The sequence below is a fragment of the Babylonia areolata genome, chromosome 10, assembly GCF_041734735.1.
Source record: "Babylonia areolata isolate BAREFJ2019XMU chromosome 10, ASM4173473v1, whole genome shotgun sequence".
Lineage (NCBI taxonomy): Eukaryota > Metazoa > Mollusca > Gastropoda > Neogastropoda > Buccinidae > Babylonia > Babylonia areolata.
Window position 1 is genome coordinate 24458092 of NC_134885.1, and position 12995 is coordinate 24471086.

At 40.1% G+C, this 12995-nt stretch overlaps 1 protein-coding gene across 1 annotated transcript in view; it reads left to right on the top strand.

The window, feature by feature from the left end:
* Nucleotides 1-9303, top strand: part of LOC143286902 (peroxisomal leader peptide-processing protease-like) — a 21924-nt gene extending 12621 nt beyond the window's left edge. Inside the window, exons 8-11 of the mRNA XM_076594833.1 lie at nucleotides 65-153; nucleotides 1624-1718; nucleotides 5073-5153; nucleotides 7204-9303. Coding sequence (XP_076450948.1) covers nucleotides 65-153; nucleotides 1624-1718; nucleotides 5073-5153; nucleotides 7204-7232 — 294 coding nt within the window. The 3' untranslated portion in view covers nucleotides 7233-9303. The remainder of the gene's footprint in view (nucleotides 1-64; nucleotides 154-1623; nucleotides 1719-5072; nucleotides 5154-7203) is intronic.
* The last annotated feature ends 3692 nt before the right edge of the window (nucleotides 9304-12995 follow it).

Sequence of the window (12995 nt, forward strand, 5' to 3'; positions counted from 1 at the left end):
TCTGATAATGTGCTCAATGATTTTCGTTTGTTCAAAATGTGCACAAAGGATTTCTGTTGTTCAGACAACGTGTGCTGTACACCCTGGGGCCAGCGGGGGTGCTCTTGTCGACACCAAGGGGCACCTGTTAGCCATTGTTGTCTGCAATACCAGGTATGAAATAATAGGAATTGTACATAACTGAACAAACAAATAATGTTGTTGTTGTTCTGTTGTTCTTGTTTTGTTGTTGGTGATTGTTTTTTGTTTTTTTAGGGGGAGTATCAGTATCAGTATCAGTAGCTCAAGGAGGCGTCACTGTGTTCGAACAAATCCATATACACTACACCACATCTGCCAAGCAGATGCCTGACCAGCAGCGTAACTCAATGTGCTTAGTCAGGACTTCAGAAAAAAAAAATTAAATAAATTTTTTTTTTAATTAAAAAAAAAAAGAAAAAAAAAGGAAAATAAATAAATACATAATTAAAAAAAAAAAAAGAAATAATAAAATAAAATAGAATAAAATAACATACCAAAACAAAACAAAACAAACAAACATAAAATAAATAAATAGATAAATAAATGAATTAAAGAAACAAAAAACAAAAAAGATAAATACATAAAAAAAGAACTACTACTACTAATAATAATATTTATAAGGCGCATAATAATAATTATTTATAAGGGGGAATGACTCATAAAACAAAAAGCAGATTAAGGCAGATATGTGGTGATGCATGTGTGCGCTCCTTTGACGTTTTGGGCCAAGAAGTGAAGTGGAATGAACTAGTCTCTAAAGTGTTGTTTAAACCAACCTTTTAACGATATTTTGTGTTCTCTCTTCTGCTGGTTTTAACTCACTCAGTACGGCCAGTCCTCTCTTCTCCTCTACACAGACCCCTCGGATGTCCAGTGGGTGTCTGAATGACCCAACCTTTAGCTTCCGTCGTCAGAATTGTGGTATTCTTTGTCAACATTCACCTCTTCAGTATAAGAGCCTTCCGCTTGCAATATTTTGATGATGGTAATTGGGCTGAAACGCTGTTAACGTCGTCTCTTTCGCCGTCCGTATGGAGAGAGTTAAGAAGTGGTGTGTCATCAGCACCTGAAACAGCCCCGTTGTGGTCAGCTGGGCTGTATGCTTCATGATTTTGTCTTTGGTGTGAGTCAGCTTGCCCTCTGTATGGGTGTGTGATATGTGTGGTGTGTGTGTGTGTGACATGTGATGCGTGTGTGTGGTATGTGTGATGTGTGTGGCTTGTGTGATGTGTGTGTGTGTGTGTGATATCTGTGATATGTGTCATGTGTGTGGTATGTTTGATGTGTGTGTGATATATGTGATGTGTGTGCGTGCTATGTGTGATGTATGTGGTATACTATATGTGATGTGTGTGTGTGTGTTGTCTGTGGTATGTGTGAGTGTGCATGTCATACGTGTGTGTGAGTGTGGGTGTGTATGATTTGTATGTGTGATATGTGTGTGTGTGTGTGTGTGTGTGATAGTGTGAAACATGTATGATTTGTGTGGTGTGATGTGTGTGTGTGTGATACGTGTGAAACATGTATGGTATGTGTGGTGTGATGTGTGTGTGTGATACGTGTGAAACATGTATGGTATGTGTGGTGTGATGTGTGTGTCAGGGACAACAGCAGTGGTGCCAGCTTCCCCCACCTGAACATGAGCATCCCAGTGTGCGCTGTGTGGCCCGTCATCACACGCTTCCTGCGCACCAGGGGTGAGGGAACGCTTCTTGTTCTTTTTTTTGTCCAAAAAGGTTATACAGTCGAGACCGGATGTAAGAAAGTCGTCGGGACCCACTTTTTGTCTTCCATACATCCGGTCTTTACTACAAGCGGATAACCGGATGTATGAAAATATTGAGGATCGACTTTCATACATCCGGCCACGCGTCTTTTACTTGATAAAAGTAGGTTTTTTTCATGTTATTTTTGTATTTACTTTTTTTTATGTTTAAATGTTTTCATACATATCCTAGTAAGAAGAAAAGGTTTGTGAATAACAAGTGGAAAAGTACATGTACTTACATACACACAGTCAGGACAACCGGTAGAAAGAGCAACTGTTTGTGGGAACTGTTCTGCTTTGCATGTGCCGTGCACTCCCCCCCCACCCTCCCTCCGTGCGCGTGTGTGTGCGCGTGCGCGCGCGCGCGCGCGTGTGTGTGTGTATGTGTGGCACGACTGTATTGTGTGTGTTCCCTCCACAACCCTTTTGCGTTTTTGACGATGTTTTTGGTCGTGGAATCTTTGTAAGGGCCGTTGACGTAGCAAATAAAATTTTCTGAGTTCTCTCTCTCTCTCTCTCTCTCTTTGTGTGTGTGTGTGTGTGTGTGTGGTGTTGTTTTCTTTCTCAACATCACAGTATGTTGATTAAATTAAAAAATTTTACTTTTTTTCTTATTCAACAAAATATTACCAAAAAAATTGTTTTGTTCGTTCTAATAAATAGTATTTCAATCAAGCTATAAATAAACATTATTATGAACCAAAATGACATCCGTAGCGCTACAGTATAGATGCAAAATACTCTAACACTCTTTGACAGAAATAGACAGATGGGGGCATTTAGAGAAGGGGGCACATAGAGACGGGGGCACATAGAGATGGGGGCACATAGAGACGGGGGCACGTAGAGATGGGCGCACATAGAACACTGTACCTTAAAAATATAACTGAGTTTAGGGCAGATAGAGACGTTTTTTGAGTGCTGGGAGCAGAGACGAGGGCACATAGCTACGCACCCCATACACACACCCAACTACTGCACCCCCACCACTTCCTCCCCCTTCCCCTCACACACACACACACACACACACACACACACACACACTGATGCGCTCACGCACACACACTGACACGCACGCACACACACACACACACACACACACACACACACTTGTATTGCCTCCGTTAATGCTTCTCAAACTTTTTACTACCAATGTACTGCTACCAATTTCCAAGCAAACTGCTGGGCACATTGAAGTCATATTGCATATGCGGATGGCTCAAGGCATATATGTGTAGGTTAAAAATACAGGGGCACGGGCACCGAGACAGGAAGATAGACAGGCAGACAGACATACACACACACAGACACACACACACACTATCACGCACGCATGCGCGCACACGTCAGTGTGCGTACGTGCACACGTACGCACGTGCACACACATACACACACTGTGAGACACTGATACCCACTTTTAGAGCGCGGACAGTATGAACATACAGTTTCAAATCAATCAACAAATAAAAATTCATAAAGAAAAAATAAGAATAGCCCACCTGCATGACGTAAACCAGTCCAGCAACGCTTTGTCGACAGACGCCAGCTGAGAGCTCCGTGCCCGCTTGCTCGTCGTCACAATATCGCCGCTTCTTGCCTGAGCAAGATATTTGTTCTTGTCTTTCATGATATTTGACAGCATTGGCAGGGGGACACCTAAATTAATGGCCATCTGTGTTCGGGATTTGAATGGACTGTCCTCTACTGCCTTTATGATTTTAAGGCGCTCAGACAATGTCAACACTCTGCGTTTGCCTGTACCTTTCGCTTTGCGGTGCGGGTCCGCCATTTTGCAAGATCGAGTCACTATGGAAGGGGAAATAATTTTACGGGGAATTTACCACACTTTGGTGAATTTGGTCTACTTTCGGTTTCGTTTTCTTATAACCGGTCTTGCAACAGCACATTTGTGCTGCTCGGGACCAGAGATTTGCTTTCATACAACCGGACTTTTATACATCCGATTTTCATACAACCGGAAAATGCTAAGTAATAACAAAGAGTAGCTTCTGCCGGGACCCTGCCTGCCCCTTTCATACATGCAGACTTTCATACATCCGGTGTTTTATACATCCGGTCTATACTGTATTGAGCAGCAAATCAAGAACAAAACAGAAACTATGCTGAGCAATTTACAATTATAATCTTCTTCATTCTTGGGCTGTGTGACTCCTATGTTCTTCGCTCTTACACATTGAGAGGGTTTTTACGTGTATGACCGTATTTACTCCCAACATTTAGGTGGTGAAACTCAGTTTTCGGGGAGGTGTATGCCAGGTTTGTTCTTGTTGTCATCACCCACCAGACGTTGACATAGATTACGGGATCTCTAACTCTTTGGAGATGCGCCGGTGCTTTGTTTTCTCATCTGAATTGACTAGACGCTTCGTCTCATTTTCCACTCAAACTCGGGAGAAAGGGCAAGACCAAGATTCAAACCCACCGTCCTCATCAGGGAAGTCGTTGGAGGGTGCAAGGGTCTTCTTCAGAGAAGTGCTGGGAAAATAGCACAGGCCAAAAACACTCAGAAGAAAGTCCTGGATTTTTCCAAGCTGTTACTCGAAAACTTGCCTTTCAAGTCAACAAAAATCTGAACTGTGTTCTTCAAAAAAAGATCAAGGGAGAGACAGAGAGAGGAGGAGGAGGAAAAAGAAACAGAAATCACCAACACTTGCTGACCTGACCTGAAAACGTGACAGCAGATGACATGTCTGCTTACTTGTTTGCTGCTTGAATTATTCTGTCAGTTTCAGACTGACCTGTTGATATTATGTTATTCACAGTCCTTGAAGTTTGTCAACAAAGCCCTTGAAAAGTCTACGATTTTTCGAAAATTTGAAACCTGTGCGAAGTCTGCGTTGTGTGTGTGTGTGTGTGCATGTGTGTTTGTGTGTGTGTGTGCATGTGTATTTGTGTGTGTGTGTGTGTGTGTGTGTTTGTGTATGGATGTTTCTTTATGTGTGTGTGTGTGTGTGGTGTATCTGTGTGTGTGTGTGTGTGTGTGAAATGTGACTTGGTGTCTGATATTTGTGCCAGTTGTGAAGAGATATATGATGTGCAGTGGTATGTGTGTGTGTGTGTGTGTGTGTATGTGTGGTGTGTGTGTGTGTGTGTGTGTGTGTGTGTGTGAGAAATGTTACTTGGTGTCTGATATTTGTGCCAGTTGTGAAGAGATATATGATGTGCAGTGGTTTGTGTGTGTGGTGTGTGTGTGTGTATGTGTGGTGTGTGTGTGTGTATGTGTGGTGTGTGTGTGTGTGTGTGTGTATGCTTTTTGTGTCAGATGCGAGACATCTGGAGAGACTGAGGCTGGCGAACAGTGCAGTGGACACCATCTGGTCATTGGGCTTCACACAGGACACAGGTCTGTTGTCCGTCTGCTGCTTTGGTCTTTATTTTTATTCTTTTTTATTTTTATTTATCACAAGAGGGCGTTAGTCAGGGATGCAAAGGGGAGGTAACCTACTTCGGGAGGTTATTGGCTGTAGCTACTTTCGTTTTCTCCGCATAGGCAGGTAGTAGTTTGCACAGGACAGGAATCAGACCCCTGCCGGAGTCTGCACTGGTGGGTCACGGTAAGTATGTTACTTAAACGTAATTTTAGGAAGAAAATTTCCTTTTATTTTGCTTTATATGACTCCTTTTTTTAAATTTTATTTTTGTAATGTTTTACACAAACCTAGGATAGTCTCTCAAGTCCTGATCAGCATGTTAGGGCTCATGCAAATATCAGGCAGCTGCGCTTTTTTCTTCTTGTTTTTTTTTTTTTTTGTCTTGAACAAATGTGGTTGTGTAACACATATGGATCAGCCCACAAAATCTTGAAACTGAAACTGAGGTTGATTGTGTCATCACTGATACTGGGTGTTTCCGTTCTTATGTCACTGTCATTGCTCTGTCGTGTCTTCATTATCGTTATTTCATCCAAGTAAGCACTCTTAACCCTTTCAGTGCCCCAAGACAGAAATTTCCATCCCCTTCTGGTGTGCAAAAAAAAACAACCTTGCCCCAGGAAGGAAATATCCTTCCGTGTCATTGTAGGAATTTTCCTGTTGAAAAATTATTAAATGCAGGTGAAATTCTTGTTATTGGCTAGTGTGTTCATTTTTCTTTCAGAAAAGTATAGGTTATATTTACTTTCATTCGTTTGTTTTCATGTTATGTTTAAAAGAAAACAAACAAACCCCACTACCCTCAGTGGCTGAACATCTGTTAAACATTACCCTCAGTGACTGAACATCCCTTAAAGTTAAACATTACCCTCAGTGACTGAACATCCCTTAAAGTTAAACATTACCCTCAGTGACTGAACATCCCTTAAAGTTAAACATTACCCTCAGTGACTGAACATCCCTTAAAGTTAAACACTACCCTCAGTGACTGAACATCCCTTAAACACTACCCTCAGTGACTGAACATCCCTTAAACACTACCCTCACTGACTGAACATCCTTTTAACACTACCCTCACTGACTGAACATCCCTTTAACACTACCCTCACTGACTGAACATCCCTTTAACATTACCCTCACTGACTGAACATCCCTTTAACACTTCCCTCACTGACTGAACATCCTTTAACACTACCCTCACTGACTGAACATCCCTTTAACACTACCCTCACTGACTGAACATCCCTTTAACACTACCCTCACTGACTGAACATCCCTTTAACACTACCCTCACTGACTGAACATCCCTTAAACACTACCCTCAGTGACTGAACATCCCTTGGCAAATAGTTATCTCAGAGCATAGAACAGGCTTGGCACTGAAAAGGTTATTGGACATTCTGTGTGCACATTCTCCATGTAAACACGCTGTGCGAACACACTGTCAATGTCTGCACATTCCACTTGACTCACAGAACTGCACGTACACACTTTGCACACACCCACTACCTGTGTTCATTCTGTAGCGATCGGCTCGTTCATAAGCTACCCTGACGGTCTTGAAATGGGACAGTCACAAGTGTTTGTGTCTCTCTCTCTGTGACTTTGACCCTTCTTCTCTGCCATGATACAAGGAGGAAGGTGGCAGAATGGTTAAGACGCTCAGCTGTCAATACAGAAAGTCCATGCGGGTCTGGGTTTGAATCCAGCTCTCACCCTTTCTCCCAAGTTTGACTGGAAAATCAAACTGAGCGTCTAGTCCCGTATGCAGCATGCGCACAGAAAAAGAACCCATGGCAATGGGAGTATCGAAACAGCGACTTGTAGTTACAAACACAGGGATGTGTATATTTCCTGTTGGTATGCTTTGCTCGAAGAAGAACATTTTGGTCAAAATATTGTCTTGAGTGTTTGGATTTTCAGAAGATTTTTGTTTTACAAAGATTTTCAGAAACGCTCAAATTTTGGTGTTCAGGTTTGTCAGTAGGCATTGACTTTTGTTGTGCGTGGTGACTGTTCCAGGAATGAGCCCCAAAGCCAGCAAGTTGTAGCGATCCAGAAAGGACAGAGGACATGGGCATTGAGGATGTCAGGCAGACCCTGGGACCAGAAGATCTCCCACACAGGTGGTGGGGCAACAACAGTCCCTTTTTTTCTTTTTTTTTTTTTTCTTTTTTTTGCCGCCCCATCACCTGTACCATTTCAGTGGCATTACTCCCAGGCCGCTCATTTAGATTCCCCCATACACGGCCACACCCGGGTTAGTCCGTCACACTTCCAGCGTCGGCAGTCCGCAGGGAACAATCGATGTTAGGTCGCCAGGAGGCCACACACCAGCGGAGACCCTGCACTGCTGCAGAGTTACTTCGATGGTGTTCAGTGGTGCCTGCTCTGATTCATCGTACTTAGGACACCACCTACTAAGTCTCCTACTTAGCCATAACGGCTTAGTCGCGGAGCCAGACTGAGTGAGTGTCCCTCCCAGAGTCGAGACTGCCACAACGTCCCCCAAACAACCCCCCAGCAACAAGTCCCTAACGCAGCGGGAGACAGGTGGCAAAGGACAGTGACGTGTGCTCCAATTAATGGGAGCTAACTGTGATATACACAAGGTTTTTTTTCTGGACAAATACTGTAAACTTCCATATAAAAGCTCACCCTTGACTTTCCACAAATTTCATCGTAAAGTAGAGGGATGGACGTTAATTGGGTACTTTACCCTTTACGTGGCCCCATTTGTTCCCTTACTTTGTTTCAACTTGAGGTACTGGTTGGCCATTTACCCCATGTGTGAGAAGGCTCATTAACTCACTCAGTACGGCCAGTCCTCTCTTCTCCTCTACACAGACAGCTCGGATGTCCAGTGGGTGTCTCAATGACCCAACCTTTAGCTTCCGTCGTCAGAATTGTGGTATTCTTTGTCAACATTCACCTCTTCAGTGTAAGAGCCTTCCGCTTGTATTATTATGATGGTGGTAATTGGGGTGAAACGCTGTTAACGTCGTCTCTTTCGCCGTTCGTATGGAGAGAGTTAAACTCGCAATATCCGTAGGTGAATCCCATGCAGAGAGTTCATGTTCTGCTGCATACGAGTTGTTTCTGCCACTTACTGGTGATGACTTTGTTAGCTGAACATCCAGGGAAATACCTGCCGTTCTCTGTGAACAGTTTGAAACAAAACTCTGTTAATCAACACACAGCATCATGGAGTTACATCATGATTGCTCTAGATCTAGATCTTTAGATCCCACAATCCCAAATAGCAAACTGAATTATCATCATTTCATATTTTCAGAGTGTTTACAAGGTATTTTACCATATACAGCAACAGTTCTAATACAATTTGGGAGGGGGTGTGGGGATGAACGTCTGTTAGATACTGGGCATTTATAAGGTAGTTTACAGTGTTCAGACCGTGTTGAATGCTGTGTTGACTGATGTGTCAGATTTTGATGTGTGACGTGTCACATGTTGAATGTTTCAGATGTGATGTGTGATGTGTCACATGTTGAATGCTGTGTGATGTGTGACATGTTGAATGCTGTGTTGAATGACGTGTCAGATGTGATGTGTGACGTGTCACATGTTCAGTGATTGGAACCAGTTACTGCTCAGTGTGCTACGTGATTTGCCATTGTGGTATTCGTGTTTCTGGTACAGTTTCAGTACTTTTTATTCATGTATCATGTTTTTTGTTGCAGTTTTTTATTTTGATGTGATATATGAAGCAGAACTGATTACGCTTCCAGCATGTTCTAGTTTATTAGTCAGTTTCAAGGTGGCGTCAAACCGTATCGACAGAGCCATACACACTACATGTCATCTGCTTGTAAAATGAATGATGAACAAAAGAGGTTGAATGGTCTTCAGAATATTTTATCGATGGTATGTTGAGTGTGCACTGACTGACCCGTGATATGCTGATAGATGAGTTCCTGAAAATGTTGGATGTTACAGTTTTCATGAAGTGTCATGGTCTGATGGCCTTCAGGGAATAAACCAAGTGAAACTGGATGATATTTGCGGCAGTATGTTGTACTTGGTCTTTCAGTGGTGGTGTTCAGCAATGAAAAGAATTGTATGATAACAGCGCAGGTAATAGTGTGTGGCTTAATCAGTCAGTGTGTTGCCCAAGTCCTTATACGATTGGCTGCTGCAGGTATCACAGAGAACATTACAGGCAATGTGATCAGACATGAGGTCAGACCTTGCAACAAACATAACTAACAACTCGCTGCCACACACGCACACACAACCATGTCAGTATTCAACTTTTCGTTCTGCTTTATTCATGTCTTTTATCCAAGTTGAATTCATGGACCTTAAATAAAAACGTCTACAAAAGGGGAATCACAAGTATTATTGCTTCACAGAAACAGGCATGTCTTGCAAAGACGGCTCTCCATTCAAGAGTTGTCTCACAAGGACGGCTCTCCAATCAACAGTTTTTTTGTTTGTTTTATTTCTGAGACCTGTCAACAGGGCAGTAACATCATACAACATGCCTTCACTCTGCTCTCACCATGCTGAAATACTGAAGGATACACTGGCACAAAATATGCAAAACAAAAACAATTGGTTATATATATATATATATATATATATTTACATATACAATCACATTGGCACAAAACATGCAAAACAAAAACAACTGGTTATATATTTTAACATAAAAAATCACACTGGCACAAAACATGCAAAACAAAACAACTGGTTATATACAAACAAAACAACTGGTTATATACAAACAATCACATTTACTTTTTAATACTTTATAACAGGTAAGCATGTTCTAGATTAAGACGGATGTTTGTTTAACAAACTCTCAGGTTTTGTGAATTGAAAGCAAATTTAAGGCTGTGTAAAGCAGTTGAATGTAGTGGTTCATTTTAACTCCACCTACCTTAACAGTTTTCACTTTCAGGTTTACCTGACATAACTGAAGGTTTCTTCTTTAAAAAGAAAAAAAAAATTAATGTGTTTGGGGAAAGAGTATTTGGGGGGTCTGCCCTATCATCTGCACCATTCCAATGGCATTACTCTCACACCACTCATCCCAAATCACCCACACAGCCACACCTGGGTTCATTCACCACAGGCTCTGTACTGACACTTCCTGGGAAGTATTGGTGTTCGGTCACCTGGAGGCCACATACCACAGGAAACCCTGAACTGCTGCTGAGTCATTTGGTTGTGTGTACAGTAGGTCTCCCTTTTGTCATTGTGAATGGAGGTGACATGCCCTCCAACAACCTACACCAACCATATTGTCAGCTGGGAGCATTTTTGATTTATTTAATTTATTTATTATTTTTTTATTGATAGTTATATAGCACCTATCCTCAACCAGAGAACAAGCTTCAAGCTCTTTACAAACACAGATTCATTTATGCAACAGGCTGCTTAACCTGGGAAGAGGTAACTGACAGCTGCCTTTAGGTGTTCATCGTTCGTTTCCTGTGTTATTCAGTTTGGTTGAGACTCTACAATGGCTATCATGACTAATTCAGTAGGTATTCACAAATTTGTGACACTTATATTGACTTGATTAAACTAACAGGTTTATACAAATCAGTGACACTAAAATAAATCACCAGACTCCTATAATAAACAAGAGAAAAGCTGTTGCTTGACAGTCCAACCTCCTTCTCAACCATGCAACATGACCACAACCATGCCAGCTCTGATCTCACTTTCAGACAAGCAAAAGGACTTGCCCTTGATGTGCATGGATACTGAATTAGTAAACAACATGTACATTAACAAAAAAAAAGTCAGTACGCTGATTGATGTAAAAACCATGTAGAGTAAAAAAAAGAATTTTGAAAGTGAGTGGGAATATATGAATCTATATTCCTTTCATTATCAGAACAACAAAAGGCGGATATATATTCCTTTCATAATCAGAATAATAAGGAGGATATATATTCCTTTCATTATCAGAATAATAAGAGGAGGATGTGTATTCCTTTCATTATCAGAATAATGAGGATATATATTCCTTTCATTATCAGAATAATAAGAGGAGGATATATATTCCTTTCATTAACAGAATAATAAGGATATATATTCCTTTCATAATCAGAATAATAAGGAGGATATATATTCCTTTCATAATCAGAATAATAAGAGGAGGATATATATTCCTTTCATTATCAGAATAATGAGGATATATATTCCTTTAATTATCAGAATAATGAGGAGGATATATATTCCTTTAATAATCAGAATAATAAGGAGGATATATATTCCTTTCATTATCAGAATAATGAGGAGGATATATATTCCTTTCATTATCAGAATAATAAGAGGGAGGACCACAACACCACCAGGTAAAAAAAAGCAACCACCACCACCAAAACACAGCTTCTCCCCAAAAAATCAATAGAAAGCCACTGTACAGATAGTGAAGAAGAATACAGCCAATGCAGAACAAAACTAGTGACAAGAAATACAACTTGAGTTCGTAAAACTGGAAAAAAAAAGTTGTGTGTGAAGAAGACGAAAAAACAAAAAAAAACTCCCGCCAAGGTTAGATAACTATAATATATATATATATATATATATATAAACAGAAATTAAAGAAAAAAAGAAGAAAAAAGTTCAGTGTGTGAAGAAGATGAAAAAACAATAAAAAAAAAAAACCTGCCAAGGTTAGATAACTATAATATATATATATATATATATATATATATATATATATATATATATTAAACAGAAATTAAAAAAAGAAAGAAAAAAAGTTCAGTGTGTGAAGAAGACGAAAAAACAAAAAACCCGCCAAGGTTAGATAACTATAATATATATATATATATATATATATATATATATAAACAGAAATTTAAAAAACAAAACAAAACGGTTCCATGTGTGAAGAATAGTGGGGGAGGAGGGGCAGGGGCGTCCCAACTACAACAACCAATATTAGTAGAACTGGGGTAAAAAAAAAAAATTAAAAAAAAAAGGTTCAAAGTGTATTCACACAACACTGCTAGGATCAGCAAGCTGTCATAGTACTGTATGAGTCTCTCAATCCCTCTAGCCACAGGCTGTATATAGACCTCAGTGCCATGGGTAAATGGCGGATAAGTAATGGAACTGATTCACAATGAATGATGTGAGAGATAGCTAAAGAAACAGAACTATGATGAAACAAACGCGGAGAGACGATTAAAAAAAACAACAACAGAACTTTGATGAAAAAATCATGGACAGATGAATAAAGAAACAGAACTATGATGAAACAATCATGGAGAGATAATTACAGAAACAGAACTATGATAAAACAATCCTGGAGAGATGTTTAAAGAAACAGAACTGAGTTGAAACAACCGTTCAGGGAATAAGGGTGAAGTAACTAAAGGAACAGTACTATGATGAAACATTCATGTTCAATGAATAATGGAGAGATAACTAATGAAACAGAACTGTGATGAGAGACACTTAAGGAACAGAACTATGACTGAAACAATCATGTTACAAAAATGATGAACAGATGATTAAAGAAACAGAACAATGATTGAAACAATCATGTTCAACAAATGATGGAGAGATAACTAAAGAAACAGACCTATGATGAAACATTCAAGTCCAGGTTGGTAATGACAGAAGCCATCTAACAGCTGAAAACACTGGAAGCACTGTTAAAATGTCTTATCAATGATAACAAAACAAAACAAAACAAAACAAAAACAACAACCAAAAGTACAGTTTGACTTGTATCTTGTTGAAAATATCGCCTTGTAAAAAAAAACAACAACTCCAAAGATAAACTCCATGAATACATCACATACATAATTGCAAACATAAATTAG